Genomic DNA, 17630 nt, shown 5'->3' with positions numbered 1-17630 from the left:
AGGTGCGGATGGTGAACATGATATACGCAACGCACATGCCCAAAAGGGAGCGGAAGCGTGCACTCAGGGATGTATACGCGATGGAGCCAGTTGCCCCGAAGTTCAATCCATGGTCCTCCTGCCCAATCACTTTTGACCGAAGGGACCACCCCACCAGCATCCGCCACGGCAGATTCGCCGCATTGGTTTTAGACCCAATCGTCGATGGATTTCACCTCACCAGAGTCCTGATGGACGGCGGCAGCAGTCTGAACCTGCTTTATCAGGATACAGTGCGCAAAATGGGCATGGACCCCTCAAGGATTAAACCAACCAAGACAACCTTTAAAGGCGTCATGCCAGGTGTAGAGGCCAACTGTACAGGCTCAGTTACACTGGAAGTGGTCTTCGGATCCCCGGATAACTTCCGAAGCGAGGAGTTAATCTTCGACATAGTTCCGTTCCGTAGCGGCTATCATGCTCTGCTCGGACGTACCGCATTTGCAAAATTCAACGCGGTGCCGCACTACGCATACCTCAAGCTCAAGATGCCAGGCCCTCGAGGAGTCATCAAGGTCAACGGAAATACTGAACGCTCTCTCCGAACGGAGGAACATACAGCGGCTCTCGCGGCAGAAGTACAGTGCAGCCTCTTAAGGCAATTCTCGAGTCCGCCCGTTAAGAGACCGGACACGGCTAAACGCGCCCGGAGTAACCTACAACAAAACCACCTGGCACGTTCCGAGCACGCGTAGCAGTGCGGCCCCAACCCCAGCCCCTGCAAAACGTCAAGACAGGTCCTTCGCGTACACCATTACGCTTTGGAGATACCATGGGCATGGGGAGAGGGGCACGACCACGATAGGCCCAGAATGCGGCTCAACCACACCAGGGGCTCTCAAGTGTGTCGTTCTTTTTTTCTTTTTTCTTTTTATTTTTACCCACAGGACTCCGTTCGTCAGAGGCCCTGTCCGTCAGCAGACCTGCCGAACTCACGATGCAACAGCCAGGGAAGGAGAAAGGCTACAATGAATATCCAGGTGGTCTCCATTACGAGCATTAAATCTGTTTTATCCACCATTCCGCAGCCTACCCCCTGGAGGGGGACATGTTTAATAGTCCCATCCCTTGCTTATCGCAGCATTTGTATCGTTCTGCATTCACAGCAGTCTTTTCTTGAATAAGTAATGCAGCACCTTTTTGCTTCCAATTGCATTTCTTTCTTATACATATGTTCATTTATGACATGTTGCATCCGTACATTTTGGTACGGCTAAATACACCAGGGGCTTATGTTTCCTGCATCATGGTGTGATAAGTCTGAACACTTTCACAAGTGCGGCACCCCGAACTTATAGCATTATATGCATCGGCTCCAAATCATGTCTTGGGTCAATAGTTGGGTTTGCCCGGCTCCCATGTTTTGGTACCTTACGTTTCGTTATATCGGCTAAGGTAGCACTGGGAGAACCACTGCGATTGCGCCCCAGTTGAGCTGGGCGAGCGCCTCAGTGGAGAAAGTTAAAACTGACCGTCATGATGAGGCGAGAGCCGGTCGCTGTTCGAGAGGTTTTTTGCGAGTCCCTAAAGACTTATGCCGCTTAGAGCGAGGAGCCAGCTTTGTCCGGCCCAGGCGTGGATAGCGCCCCAAATTCGGCCTTCCGAAGACTAGGGGCTTCGCCGAAATTTAAAATTATAGAATTCTATGGCTAAGTGAGAGTGTTCAAGCATTATAAGTCCGGTTGCCTTGTTCGTTGTGTTGAGCGCCTCCCTAGATGGACCCAAAAATGGGAACAAGAGTGCTCAAGTTTATCCCGAACACCCCAGCACTCGTGGCATGGGGGCTGAAGCCGACGACTTGCCATCTCTCAGATTTGATAAACAGCCGCACAGAAGGTAATATTTTAAATTAACAAGTGTTGCTTAGCGCATATGAACTAAGTTTTCAGCGCACAGGATAACAAAATGCGAGTCTACTCAAATATTACATCTTTTGAGCACTCACCCGCAATAATGCGGGCACCCTTCAGGACACTCTTATAATACATCTCGGGCGTACGATGCTCCTTGCCCTGCGGTGGCGCGTCCGTCACAAGCTTCTGGGCATCCATCTTGCCCCAGTGCACCTTTGTGCGGGCAAGGGCCCGACGGGCACCTTCAATACAGGCGGAGTGCTTGATGACTTCAACCCACGGGCACGCATCCACCAGCCGCCGCACCAGGCCGAAGTAGCTCCCAGGCATGGCCTCCTTAGGCCACAGCCGAACTATGAGGCCCTTCATGGCCTGTTCGGCCACCTTGTGGAGCTCGACCAGCTGCTTCAGCTGGTCTCTAAGGGGCACCGGATATCCGGCCTCAGCATACTGAGACCAGAAGACCTTCTCCGTCGAGCTCCCCTCCTCGGCCCTGTAGAAAGCGGCAGCATCGGACACGCTGCGGGGCAGATCTGCGAATGCTCCTGGAGAGCTCCGAATTCGGGTAAGTGATATGTAATTCACACTCACATGCTTACTTTGCATGAAAAACGCCTTACCCGCCGCTATTTTCTTCAATGCCTCGACTTCCTGGAGGGCCTTATAGGCTTCGGCCTTAGCGGCTTTGGCACTCTCAAGAGCCTTCGCAAGCTCAGACTCTCGAGTCTTCGAGTCACGCTTCAAACTCTCATGTTTTTCCATGAGAGCCTGGAGCTCTTGCTGTACCTCCGCCACCCGTGCCTCCTGCTTCTCTCGCTCAGTGCGTTCCGCGGCCGCATTACGTTCGGCCGCGGACACCACCTCCTTCAGGGTCGCCACCTCGTTTATGGCCCGTGCTATATCCACGTTATCCTTGTCATTTTTCTTGCAACCAAATCCTTTTCTATAAGGTAAAATTTTAATAAGGTATTGCTCACCTTCCTTGTCCTCGAGCTGCTTCTTGGCACGGCCGAGCTCGCTCTCGGACCGCTCGAGGCTTTCCTTCAAAGTATTGACCTCCGCAGTCAGTGCGGCAGAGGTCAGCAGCACAGCCTGCAATCCCATATTGACATATTTTTTATGACTCCTACGTATATCTTTTTAGATCCTCAGTCCGGCTTTTCTTTCCGAACACCGAACCGAGCATCAGGGGCTACTGTCTATGCGGTACTATTTTACACATATCAAAATTATTACCTCAAAGCCTGTTAGAAGGCTACTGCAGGCTTCGGTCAGCCCGCTCTTGGCGAGCTGAACCTTCTGAATCACCGCACTCATAACAGTGCGGTGTTCCTCTTCGATGGAGGCGCCATTGAGTGCCTCCAACAAGCTATCTGGCGCCTCCGGTTGGACGGAGGCTGCCGGCGTCACGGTCTTGCCCTTCTTACGAAGGGGCCGCCCGCCGGACTCCGGAACCGCTATGGGTTCCGGGGCCGAGTCCAGTGCAAAGTCTGGGAGGTTGTTCTGCGACATCTCCGGGGCCTCCTCCTCCTGGTGGGTCCCTTCCCGGGATCCCACCTCGGCATTGTCTGCATCACGGGGAGTGGAGGCGGTCGGAAGAGAATCCATATCCGATGCACCTAAGGACCCGCTCGACGAAGCAGGAAGATCATCCTTGGGCGGACTGCAGGGTTGTATGCGGCATTAGAAAGACATTATGCGGCGAAAAGAAAAACCATGAAGTTATTCGGGAGTCCAGATACTTACGATCTCGCCGGGGGCTTGGCCCTTGGGGGCCAGTCCTCGTCGTCGTCACTGGCGTTGGCGGAGCAGTCCGGGGAAAGAGTTTTTCCCTTCTTGGACCCTTCGGCCTCTCTCGTTGGGGAGGCCTTCCTTTTCTTCCCTCCCCCCGCTGGGGGAGAGGCTTTCTTCTTCTCCTCCTCGCCTTTGTGAGAGGAGTCAGCCTCGGAGTCATCATCCGATAACACCTGAAAACAGGAACTCTTCCGAGTCCCCGTGGCCTTCTTCTTGGCCTTCTTCTCCGGCACCACGTGGGGTGCCGGAGCCAGCAGCCCCGTTAAGCGGGCGTCCGCTGGGTCCTCTGGCAATGGAGTCGGACAGATAGTCTGCTCGGCCTTCGCCAGCCAGCCCTGTCAAAGGAGAGGGAGTTTAGATCCCGCATAGAGTCAAACTATGGAAAACAAGCATCCTGTAAAGGACAAAATCACTTACCTCGTCAGCCGGACGCTGCGAGCTGAATCCGCGATCTTCGGTAGCGGATGCGGGAGCCTCGGCACCCTTGAACAGCACCTTCCAGACATCTTCGTACGTAGTGTCGAAGAGCCCGCTCAAAGTCTGGTGCTGCGCCGGATCAAACTCCCACATGTTGAAGCCCCGTCGTTGGCACGGGAGAATCCGGTGGATGAGCATGACCTGGACTACGTTGACAAGCTTGAGCTTCTTGTCCACTAGCTTTTGGATGCAGGCTTGGAGTCCGGTCAGCTCCTTCGAATCACCCCATGTCCGGCCGCTCTCTTTCCAAGAGGTGAGCCGTGTGGGGATGCCAGATCTGAATTCGGGGGCCGCTGCCCATTCAGGGTCACGCGGCTCGGTGATGTAGAACCACCCCGATTGCCACCCCTTAATGGTTTCCACGAAAGTGCCCTCAAGCCAAGTAACGTTGGACATCCTGCCCACCATGGCGCCTCCGCACTCCGCTTGGCTTCCCTTCACAACCTTCGGCTTGACACTGAAGGTCTTGAGCCACAAGCCGAAGTGGGGCTGGATGCAGAGGAAGGCCTCACACACGACGATAAACGCCGAGATGTTGAGGATGAAATTCGGGGCCAGATCATGGAAATCCAGGCCGTAGTAGAACATGAGCCCCCGGACAAAGGGATGGAGTGGGAAGCCCAGTCCGCGGAGGAAATGGGGAAGAAATACTACCCTCTCATGGGGCCTGGGGGTGGGGATGAGCTCTCCCTCGTCGGGGAGCCGATGCGCGATGTTGCTGGACAAATATCCGGCACTGCGCAGCTTCTGGATGTGCCCTCCGTGACGGAGGAGGCCATCCACTTGCCTCCCACTCCGGACATAGTTGGAGGAGGTTGAGGTGAGATGTGCGGACTTGGGCGCTGGAGCTCGAGTTCGCGGAGATGGATAAGCCAAGGAGGAAGAAGGTGCAGGTAAAAGGGTTGGATCTTTATCCCCTTATATGGGCGGACAAAAACATGTGTCCCCACCGGCCTGATAAAACTCGCTTATCTCCCAAGCGTCGCAATCAATGGCGCGGTTGGGTTACCCACGTCCGTATTGATGGGAATCCCGGAATAAGGGGAACACGATCTCTGCTTCGACAAGACGTGCCAAGGAAACTGCTTCGCTAAACACGCTGAGGTGGTACAATAAAAACGATTCAAGTAAAGGCTTGGTAGTGGTGTGACGTCACGCCACCAAATACGTCAGCAGATTGAACTTGTGTAAATATTATTCTCTCTACGGTGGTGCCTGGAATTTATTTTGCAGAGCCGGACACTATCCTGGTGTTCACAATCTTCCATAAATTATTCGGAGAAGGAACCCGCCTTGCAATGCCAAAGACAATATGCGCGTCGGACTCATCGTCATTGAAGCCTGGTTCAGGGGCTACTGAGGGAGTCCTGGACTAGGGGGTGTCCGGATAGCCGAACTATCATCATCGGCCGGACTCCAAGACTATGAAGATACAAGATTGAAGACTTCTTCCCGTGTCCGGATGGGACTTTCCTTGGCGTGGAAGGCAAGCTTGGCAATACGGATATGTAGATCTCCTACCATTGTAACCGACTCTGTGTAACCCTAGCCCTCTCCGGTGTCTATATAAACCGGATGGCTTTAGTCCGTAGGACGAAGAACAATCATACCATAGGCTAGCTTCTAGGGTTTAGCCTCCTTGATCTCGTGGTAGATCTACTCTTATAACACACATCATCAATATTAATCAAGCAGGACGTAGGGTTTTTACCTCCATCAAGAGGGCCCGAACCTGGGTAAAACATCGTGTCCCTTGTCTCCTGTTACCATCCGCCTAGACGCACAGTTCGGGACCCCCTACCCGAGATCCGCCGGTTTTGACACCGACAACACTTCTCTCTATTAGCTAGCTAACACAATATATGAAACCCTAAATTAACCCTACAAACCCCCCAAAACCCCCACCCCCCTTTCAGAAAAAAACAAAGAATCCCAACCCCTGAACTGCTGACGCGTGGAAGCCTTTTGGTCCCGGTTGGTGGTACCAACCGGGACAAAAGGCCCTTCTGCCTGGGCAAGCCGCAACGCCCACGTGGAGTCCCATCTGTCCCGGTTCGTGGGCGAACCGGGACTAAAGGTGACAAATGGGGCTTTTTCTACTAGTGAATCTTTGAACTGTTTGTCCAATTTCATCGTGAGCTGCATGATCGAAACACTCATATGCAGCTGCAAGATGACTTGGTTGAGCACATGTGGTATCACATTGGCAATCAGTAGATCTACCGGTATAATCTTTTTTGGTGTGCACAAACTTTAAGTGGTTTTGTCAGACTATTTGATATTTTTAAAATTGTGATTGGATTGTAATAAACTACTATTTTGAACATGTTGTCATGTTTGGTTTTAACTATTTTTATTATGCTTCATTTTATTGTACTTGGCCTCCGGCAGACGAGATGAGGCAGAAGATGCGGTCGCGCGCTGGGCGATTGGCTGGCGCAAACCCAAATCCGAACGGACACGACCTCATTGCCATCCCAAACAGACGAAATCTGAATAAAGCGGACGTCCACTTGGGGTTCGTGCGTTGGAGTTGGCCTAATCCCGCTAGAGCAGATAGACACGGGTCGGCATGAGAGTACTGGACCACAACGACACCCGCGACCGCCCCAAATCGGAAACCCAAACCCAACCCAAACAACCCAGCCCATGGGCGCTCCAGCACCACCGCAGATTCCGCCGGACAGCGACGGAGACCCTCGACACATGCCCCCATCGCCCCTCCCCCGCCACCGCCCCTGCCCCCATTGCCCACCTCGCCTCTTTGATTAAAAGGATCTTCATACAAAATTTACAGATTCAAAATAGTATGATTTTTTATCTGTGTTTTATCATGTTTCTTTTACTTCAATCAGCAAAGATATCTGAGTTGGAGTGCATTTCACCAAGACAATCTTTTAATTATTTTACATACATATACAAACATATATAATCAAATTCTACTTTGTCATATTGTTTGGCGTTATGCAGACTACCAAACAACATCTGAGCATGTCCCATATCATACGTACACCAAACACACATCTCAACTCCTACTTGCATGAGCTCAACCAGGCCAGTCCCAACCAAAACTCCTTCATGCGATCCAGGCAGGATGCACCAACGGAACCAAACACGCCCGGATTTCACACGAGTCGGTATCCCGTGAGAGCGGATAGACACCGGTCGCCGTGAGAGTCCCGGCCGACAACGACGCCGCGGCCACCCCAAATCGGAAACCCAAACCCAAACAACTCAGCCCACGGGCGCCCGAGCACCACCGCAGATTCCGCCGGACGGCGACGGAAACCCTCGACGCAGGCCCCCATCGCCCCTCCCCCCGCCGCCGCCGCCCCTCCCCATTGCCTGCCCGCCCGCGCCGCGCCCATGGCCGCCTCCTACTACAACCCGCCGCCTGCCAGGACCTCCTACGCTACCCTGCCCCCTCCCCCGCCGGGCACCTCTTCGTACGGCACGTATCGCCAACACGAGCACGCCTACCTCGCGGCGCACCCGCCGCCCGCGTATGGCGGCTACTTCGACCGCGCGGAGCCCCTGGCGCCGCCGCGCGACGAGCTGCGCACCCTCTTCATCGCCGGCCTCCCCGCCGACGTCAAGCCCCGCGAGGTCTACAACCTTTTCCGCGACTTCCCCGGCTACGTCTCCTCCCACGTACGCTCCGGCAAATCCACCCAGGTTTGACCCCCCCAACGGCCCTTCCACTCAACTCTAGGGTTTGCAGACTTGGTCCTTGGATATTGTACTTAACCCAACCTGATTTTTCTGCGCTGCAGTCGTATGCGTTTGCTGTGTTTGCAGATCAGCCGTCTGCGCTAGCTGCAATGAGTGTCACAAATGTAAGATCTCAACTCGCCATGATTAAGCATCGCATCCAGTTATGCTTTCCCCATTATTACAATTGATCTCACTACCATGTGATTTCAATGTTCCGAAACCGAGTTTCTGTGTCAGAAGTTATGCTGGAAAATACTCCCTCCGTAAACTAATAGTATAAGAGTGTTTAGATCACTAAAATAGTGATCTAAACACTGTTATATTAGTTTACAAAGGGAGTAATCTTTAATGTCAAGTTATCAACTTTGTGAGTGCCGATTCTCTGAATCACTTATTTTTTTTTACAGGGATTGACATTTGACCTTGAGAAGAACTGTTCTATCCATGTAGATCTTGCAAAATCTAATTCAAGATCAAACTCATCAAAGCGCCCCAGATCAGGTTGCATACTTTGTTCTTTTATGTTATATGACCATTGGTTATTCTGCTGTTGTTCACAACCTTTCCTTTTTGCTTAGATTATGAGGATTTCCCTAAATCTACTGGGAAAAAAGCTAGAAGTCCAAGGGGACGTCCTGATTCAGGTATTATTCAAGTAGCTTGGGAATAGTGTTTTTTTTTTCTTTCTATTTTTTACACTAGATTGATCTATCCACTACCATTTATTCATGTTGGTGGTTGGTCACTACAGCTTCATCTCAGTCACATGAGCAATGCATACACTGTTCAAAATCCACGATTCTGTACCAACTGCTAAAATGATTCCCCTCACTGTGGAACTCCTATCATTGTTATCCTATTGTTTTCTTTAAGTTCATATCGAATTACGCTTATTATCTGCACTTCATATCCTCGGTGGAATGCACTTCATCTTTGCAAAACACTCACCTTGCACATCTTTGGCACATTGCGCCATATCAGGTGCTGGAAGCAATATTCACATGTCCGGAATGGGTTATTCTTCACACAGCTTGAATGGCTATCCTGCACAAAGGTTATGGCACACTCTTGAGCACAGTCTTATTATGTGATTTTGTTAGGACAATCAGCCTTAAGTTATCCCGTGGTTGATACTAGAAAGAAGACGCCAACACTAGGACATCTACATTCTGGAAATGTCATAACACTAACTAATTCCGTTTTCAACTTGCAGTTATACAGATTTTGGTTCTAGTGCTGCTTTCAGCAAGGTGAGTTGATTCTTGCATCTTCATATGCGTATCTCAATCAGGAACGAGGTCTGTCGGATTAAAGTAATAAACCAAGATATTCAAATAGTGATCCTAATTTCAGCTGCTTGTAGTTTCATATGAGGAGGCTTTTCTATATTTCTTGATCATTTCTCCTTGACTGACTTCTCTGAAAATTTAGGTGTTAGTTTGGACATAAGATTTTAACTATACCAGTCAACTGTGAAGTTTGAACAATTGCTGCAAAGCTTATTAAGCTTACCTTTCTCTTTAATCAAGGAATTAGGATTTAGGAAGGCTGGTTGGAAAACTTTGATAAACAATCTCATGTTTTTTTGTGAACAAGGAGAGCAAAATCAAATATTTGGGCAATACAAATTGATACTCTTTATTTTTCCTTGTTTTTTGGGATTAGGCGCAAGGTTAACTTGTTTTTGTATGTGCACTTACCTGCAGGATCCAGCAATATTTGCTCCTCAAAATAATCCGCCATGTCCTACCCTTTTTGTTGCAAATCTCGGTCAGACTGTTTCTGATCGTGAGCTGAATGATGTTTTCTCAAGGTATGGCCTAAAAACCTTATGATATGCGATAAATAGTAATTGTGTTTTAATAAGCTTCATGTTCAGTTGTGAGGGATTCATAAAGCTGAAGATGCAAAACAAGTTCGGATCACCAGTTGCATTTGTTGATTTCAAGGTATCATCAACAAAATTGTCATTCTACTTTATTGTGATTTATTTTATTTGTATAATAATTACAATTATATATTAATGAAGTATATAGTACTTATGACAAGGAGCTACAGTGCTATGCTATATCTTCCTAAACGGGTGATAAAATTGAGCTTTTGTTCTTTTGTGTCCATCGCTAGTTATCTTGATTGCACATGCTTAATTGAGACAATCTTAACTTGGTACTACAAAAACTCGCCTTCTATTGTGCTCTGTTTGACGATGTCTATCCAGCCTTTTTTACATAACCAATAAGGACTATCTCTAAAACTGATTCCTTCTTGGTGGTAAAATTACGTGAAGACTTTACTTTTCCATTTTATTTGAGTCCAAGAATTTTGAACCAAGAAGATGCAATCGTTCTGTGTTCGGTCATTTTCAGTTAAGTTGGTATTGAGAGGAAAACATATCATATTTGTGTGATAATCTATGTTAACAGAAAGCAAAGAAGGAAAACAAAATACTTAGACTATGTTACTTCTTACAATATGGATGGTTCCAGCTTGACTGTTATTTCACGAGAGGTCACTTTAATGAATGTGGGATCTGGCCTTGCATTTTTTAGATAGGGCTCCCTCATGGCATTCTTGCTCTTGCATTTGGAAGTTGAATCAGGATTTGCTACCTATATATTTTAATGTTCCTTTGTGTCGTGAATAAATGGTATTGACCGCGTGCTACATAGTGCATTCTTCATATGTAGGCAGTACACAAAATTATTGTGATGAAATAGTTGCAAATGACTATGCCATTGCTTAATGACTTGGTATTTCCATTCCTGCTATCACTTAAAATTTTAGAGAGTTAATCGCAAAGTGTAATTTTCTTCATACAGGATGATCACAGTTCAACTGAAGCCCTGAAACGTCTTCAAGGAGCTATTCTACATTCATCATCTGGCGAGGGCATGCGTTTAGAGTATCCTACACCCGGACATCATTTTACTTCCTTGCTGTTATATCTAGTTGCAGATCCTTTTTGTAGGATCATTTGGTTGCTTCCAACTAAAAGTATCAAATTTGGCATCCCTAATCTTTCAGTTACATCACCAGCTCACCGACGCAAAATGGTCTATGAAATGGAGTCTAATTTTGATTCATGTTGGTTTGGTCTTACTCTCACCTGAACCACTGAGTCAGTGTGCAAGCTGAATCTTACCTGCACATGCTACCAGTCAAGCAATTACTATTTGTCTTGACCAATGACATATCTAGACAATGATTATGAGTAATTATATTGATGATATAATAGAGCTTATAAGAGTAACTAACTACATTATCCTTATTTTCCACTCATACTTTCCCACTGTGTTTTATGGTGCAGTTATGTATATATTCCCTTAACATGTGTTAGATATGCTAAATCCCGGATGGGCCTTCGCAAGCAGCGTGACAGCCGGTCCTAAATGCAGTGGAGGGTGGTGTTCGTCGTTGGCTGGCGCTCAATTGCTGTTCAGTCCGATGCCGTAATGTCTGCGGTGGAATGCCCTTGCTCGTGATGTGTTAGGTTATGGAAGGTCTTTCGGTTGCATAACATGATGTAATTGATTTTAGCTGTATCGCCTAGTTCTGATTTGCACTACAACTCGCTCTTGGATAGTTGGATATCCTGTTTCTGCATCCTGTATAATATTTCAGCCACGCGTTCCCTTCAGTTGAACTCTTAATTCAGAGTGTTGTTTAAAATGGGTAGAGGGGTATTATTCAGAAGGTTCAGACTTGAGACAGTGGTGTACCATGGGTGGTCTGTTTCGGATGTTTGTACGAGTTTGCCAATGTGTTAGCTTCAGCCCGTGTACAGAGAGTATGGGACTGGATGAAACTTCTATAACTTCAAGTCCTAGTCAGTGTTTCCAGTCCGAGCCGTGGTTTGATTCCTTCAGGTCACGACAGCAGGGACTACACTACAGAATCGCGGACGGCATGATGGAGAATTATCTCCGTGGGCGGCTCTACGTCCTCCAAACTCCGTCCGGTGACCTGCTGCAGGTTCGCAGAAATGCCCAACTCATCCTAGATACGGACGATGAGGAGACCATGCACGGATGTGATGACTAGCGGCATAGTGATAGTGTTACACAGGGTTGATCTGGCAGCGAAAGAGCTCGTGTTGATGGATGGCTTGCATGGTCAGGCGCCGTTTCTTGGGTGCGGCCAGTCGCAGTGCCTTGGCGCCCATGAAATTCCACGGTTGAAGCCCAATTGCGCCTATTTCACTGATGATGAGAAATGTGTTTGGAAGTACATCTGAGAATGATCGCCGGGACATAGGGTATTATCAACTTGGAAATGACATAACATATGCAGCCAAATTTCCTTACGTGATAGTATGTGTTAGGCTACCGAGGCCTTTCGGCTGCATACAACATGATGTAATCGAGTTTAGGCCATGGAGGTCCTGCCAACTAAGTGCGGAATTCAGAGTGCTTATGTTTAAGAACACGTTATTATGTACTCCCTCCGTTTCAAAATATAAGTCTTTCTAGAGATTTCACTATGAACCACATACGGATGTACTCCCTCCGTTCCTAAATGTAAGTCTTTGTAGAGATTCCACTATGAAACGCATACGGATGTATATAGATGCATTTTAAGTTTAAATTCATTCGTTTTGCTCCGTATGTAGTCCACCAAGTGGAATCTCTATAAAGACTTATATTTAGAAACGGAGGAAGTATATAGATGTATTTTAGAGTGTAGATTCACTCATTTTACTTCGTATGTAGTCTATAATGAAATCTCTACAAAAACTTATATTTAGGAACGGAGGGAGTACTAATAGTGCTAAACTGAATTCCTTGTTCATGCACGTTGATCCAAGCCACACTAGAAACATGGATCAATGAAGCATTATCATTTGTACAAAAGAGGAGAGCAATGAATCTGCATCTGGGATTTCCCACTTTTATTCTCACCCTTGCAAACAAGAACACATAGTCGGCATTTAAACTCTTGTACGGAGGGAGTATTTTCGGACGGAGGGAGTACTAAAATAAAGTTTGACTCTTTTATTTGATTGCTCCTTGATCTGTTTTTTCCAACGTGGCGGGCCCCACTCAGGCTCATTTAAACTCATGATCTTTTATGTGATAAAATTCCACCTGCATGTAATTTTTGGTCGTTCAGGTGGCCGTAACCGTCCACAAAAATAACCAAGGTGATTTGTTCCCTTTGAGAAGGAAGCAAACTCTTGCACATCCGGACGGCGGGCTTCAGAAGAAGAAGAAAACGGGTCCGTCCCTCACGGTGACGGTTGGCGTACATCACGGAGGGGCGATTTCGAGGCGATCCCGATCTACTAGGCCTCTCGTCCTCGTCAGTGCCGCCGGTCGCCGCCCTTCGCCTAGCCTGCTTCCGCAACGCCGGTTCCCCATCCACCATAAACCTTCCGCGAGCTAGGGATCGCGGTCGTACACCACGAGTCAGTCCCTAGGGTTTCCTGTTTCCTGTGCGTGGGAGGTGAGCAGCAGTAATGGAGGATGTTGAAGGACTGATGAGGGGTTTGAAGTTGACGGCGGCGGAGAGAAGGGGCCTGAAGATCGGGGAGGCGGAAAGGGGGAAGTCAGATGCGTGGGCACTTGATGATCCTCAAGCTGTAGGGAAGCTGTTTTCTGAAAAACCAACGCCTGCAGGGGTAGTAGGCCAGACCTTGGGGAGGATATGGTGCCCAATCAAGGGCCTGGAGTGTACAGAACTGGAAACCAACATCTTCCTGTTCACGTTCCGACAATCGTCGGGTTGGAGGCGAGCCCTTGAGGAGGGCCCATGGTGGTTCGACAAACAGCTACTGGTCATGGAAGAGTTCGATGCGAACAAAACGGTGGAGGAGTACGAGTTTAATCTCATCCCTATGTGGATCCGTGTCTTTGGTCTACCCCTTGGGTGCATGAATAGGGCCACGGGGGAGCGGATTGGTGCTGACTTTCATGAACTGGTGGATGTGGACAAGGTTGTCAGAATCGTGATTTTGAATCGAATCGGAGCTCCGATGGTAGGATCGCAAATCGTAGAATCTTCACTATCAGGATCGTAGAAACGTAGATTCTATGAACTAAAATCGTAGAATCATAGAGCTTAGTTTGGATCGTAAAATCGTAGAATCGTATAACAGAATCGCGATTCTGACAACCTTGGATGTGGATGTCGGTCATGACGGAAAGGCAATGGGGAAGTATCTTCGGGTTAAGGTTAAGTTGGATATCAACGAGCCCCTCATGAGGGGTTTTGTGCTGGAAAGAGATAGGAAGGAGGTAAATAAGGATGAAACATCTATGGAGGAAGGGGAGGAGAGCTTGAAAAAGAAGAAGAAGAAGGACCTCCTTTGGTGTCGATTTGAATACGAGCATATGCCTGATTTTTGCTATACTTGTGGTGTGATTGGACATGGTGAGAAAGACTGCATGAAGAAGCCTGTTAGGGGAGAACCGCCGCAATTCGGCCCATGGATGAGGGCGGAAGAGAGCAATAAAAAGGGGGAGGAGGGCAGTAATGGGAGGTGGGAGGAGAGGAGGGGAAACTATGACAGGAAGAGTCTCAGTGGAGGTAGGAGAAGCCAAGGAAGCCATGGTGATATAAGGCAGTACAGTTGGGGGAAAGGGTCGAAAGGCTTGGGCAGTAGCGCGCCATCTTGGAGGAAGGATGATACGTCCAAGAGCAGTGGCAAAAGTTCAGCTGGTGAGGAAAAGGAGGTCACGAGCCCTCTGAAACTAACAGACAATAATGAAAAATCGGCAAATAGCAAGGCAGCAAAACACCTCCAGTTTGGGTCATCGCCAAAGGACCAATACGAGAACGAGCAGATCAACATGGCAGTCGACCTGCCGACCAATCAAAGTACCCTTGGGGGAGATCAAGCAAGCACTGAGGAGGGGGAAAGACGTAATACGTCTGAAGAAAACAGGGTGGATGGAGCTGGGAATGGTGTAGGGAAGGGGGTGTCAGCTGGTAGCAATGGGAAGGGGAGTAGTGGGAAGAAGTTCAGAAGGAAGCCACGGGTGGAGGGGGTTAGTCCGCAGGAGAGTCTAGGAGTGAAATTGGGGAAGCGAGAGGGGGAGAAGATGGATATTGATGATGAAAATAATGCCAAGAAGGGTAGAGGTGGAGGCGAGAATGGTCATACGCTAGTACCGCAGGAGGCAACAGTGCAGGTTGCTATTGTAGGTAATAACGCACTCAACATATCGGCCGGGCTGTTGGACCAGCCCCGCCGAGAGCAATGAAAATCATCAGTTGGAACTGCCGGGGTCTCGGGAATGGTCCGGCAGTTCGATCTCTTCTCGAGCTGGGAAGAGTGGAGGATCCCAATATTCTGTTCCTATGTGAGACAAGAATGAAGGAGAAGGAGTTGGGAAGGTTTAGGTGGTCGTTGGGGCTCGCCAACATGATAGCGTGGAAGGATGAGAGTAGTGGTAGAGGAGTAGCTATGTTCTGGCGAAAAGGCCTTGATGTTTCCTTGAGATCGTACGGAAGAAGGCATGTGGATGTGGATATTGCCGGGGAGAATGGATTGGTATGGCATCTAACCGGGGCCCATGGTGAATCTGCTATGGACAGAAAGAAAGAAACCCGGAAGTTACTGAGAATTCTGAAGCAACAGCACCAAACAGGTAGACCATGGCTATGCATTGGCGACTTTAATGAAATATTGACAAGCAGTGAGAAGATCGGCGGTGCGGATCGCCCACAAAGATACCTTGATGATTTTCGCCAAGCTCTGAACTATTGTGAACTAGGAGATACAGGTTTTGAAGGCGACATGTTTACGTGGAGGAACCACAGCAGGGAAATGCGTACTTATATATGTGAGAGATTAGACCGTGCTACAGCAAATGTTGAGTGGTGCGAGACCTTTCCAAGTTATGTGGTGCTTAATGGCGAACCGCGTCACTCTGATCATAGGCCTGTCATTGTCTATCTGGAGGGGAAGGATAAGGGATGGAAGAGAGGAGAACGGATTTTTCGGTTCGAGGCCAGTTGGTTGCAGGAGGAAGGATGCCAGGAAGTGGTAAAGGAGGCTTGGGAAGCTGGCTGTAGAGAAGGGGCTGGAGGTGTGGCCGAGGCACTCAAAGGAGTAGCACGTGATATGAGCACATGGAGTAGGAAGGTGGTGGGCGAATTGGATGGCAGAATTAAGAAGACACGTAATGATCTTGAGAAATGCATGCTCGAACCGGTCTCTGAAGCAAAGATCCGAGAGGAAGCACGACTTAGATGCTTGCTGGAGGAACTGAAGGAGAAAAAGCACACGCGGCTTCAGCAACGGGCACATATGTGGTGGCTTCGTGGCGGGAGCAAAAATATCAAGTATTTGCAATCGGTTGCGTCGGCCAGGAAGAGATCAAATAAATTGAAGGAGATTAGGAGGGAGGATGGCACAGTGGTGGAGGAAGGAGAAGCACTAACTAATTATGTGTGTTCATTTTTTCAGGATTTGTTCACCTCATCCAACCGACACCGACTTTCTGAGCTGATTGATAAGGTTCAGCCACGAGTATCGAGCTCTATGAATGCAATCCTGGAGGCAGAATACACCCGGGAGGAAGTGAAAGCTGCACTTGACCACATTGGTGATCTGAAGGCCCCAGGACCGGACGGTATACCGGCAATTGTATTGAAGCGTCATTGACACTTTATGGGAGACAAGATCGTAGAAGAAGTGTTGGCTGTGCTAAATGGGGGTGAATTCCCGGAAGGCTGGAATGACACAATGGTGGTACTGATCCCTAAGGTCAAGAATCCAAGGAGAATCAAGGACCTGCGTCCAATCAGCTTGTGTAATGTTGTTTACAAGATGGTTTCCAAAGTCCTAGCAAACAGACTCAAGTTGGTGCTACCTGAAGTCATCTCTGACAATCAGAGTGCTTTCGTCCCCGGAAGACTGATTACAGACAATGTACTTATAGCATATGAGGTCTCACATTACTTGATGAATAAGAGAAATGGTAAGAGTGGTGTTGCAGCTATCAAGGCAGACATGAGTAAAGCGTACGATAGAGTAGAATGGTGTTTCCTGGAGGCTATGCTATGCAAATTAGGATTCAGGAGGCAATGGATTGACCTGATCATGAAGTGTGTTAGGACAGTTCGATACCAAATAAAGGTTAATGGAGAGCTCACTCATCAGTTTAGTCCGTTGCGAGGTCTAAGGCAGGGCGACCCAATCTCTCCCTACTTGTTTGTTATTTGTGCGGAAGGATTATCTGCTCTGTTGCTGGATGCGGAAGAGAGAGGCACCATGCATGGGGTTAAGATCTGCCCACGGGCGCCATGTGTATCACACCTTCTCTTCGCCGATGACTCTATGCTCTTAATCAAAGCGGACCAGCAAGAAGCATCGGAGTTGCATGAAGTCCTTCAGTTGTATGAGGATTTCTCTGGCCAGTGTATCAATACTGAAAAATCTGCTATCATGTTCAGTCCAAACACTTGTGATAATGCTAGGAATTCTGTCAAGGCAGCGTTGGGCATACAGAGTGAAGAATGGAACGAAAAATATCTTGGACTGCCTGTCCATGTGGGACGTTCAAGGAAAAAGGCCTTCAACTACATAAAAAGAAACTTGTGTGGACGGGTGTATGGGTGGCAGGAGAAGCTCTTGGCGAAAGAAAGTAAGGAAGTGCTTGTGAAAGCCGTGGGACAGGCTATCCCGACCTTTGCTATGTCCTGCTTTGATCTAACCAAATCCTTTTGTACGGAGCTGAATACTCTGCTTGGTAAATTTTGGTGGAGCCAACAGGATAAGCAGAATGCTATGCACTGGATAAGTTGGGA

At 48.4% G+C, this 17630-nt stretch overlaps 1 protein-coding gene across 1 annotated transcript; it reads left to right on the top strand.

Moving 5' to 3' along the window:
- The first annotated feature begins 7529 nt into the window (after positions 1-7529).
- On the top strand, positions 7530-11636 carry LOC119338134 (U2 small nuclear ribonucleoprotein B''-like). Its single transcript, XM_037610432.1, has 10 exons — positions 7530-7838; positions 7937-7999; positions 8285-8378; positions 8456-8521; positions 8859-8931; positions 9091-9127; positions 9584-9690; positions 9757-9826; positions 10697-10779; positions 11215-11636. The coding sequence occupies exons 1-10, from the start codon at positions 7530-7532 to the stop codon at positions 11264-11266; spliced, it is 954 nt and encodes a 317-aa protein (XP_037466329.1). The 3' UTR covers positions 11267-11636.
- Positions 11637-17630: the final 5994 nt, after the last annotated feature.

Source organism: Triticum dicoccoides, chromosome 7B (assembly GCF_002162155.2).
Source record: "Triticum dicoccoides isolate Atlit2015 ecotype Zavitan chromosome 7B, WEW_v2.0, whole genome shotgun sequence".
NCBI lineage: Eukaryota > Viridiplantae > Streptophyta > Magnoliopsida > Poales > Poaceae > Triticum > Triticum dicoccoides.
This window is presented reverse-complemented; position numbering and strand designations above follow the sequence as displayed.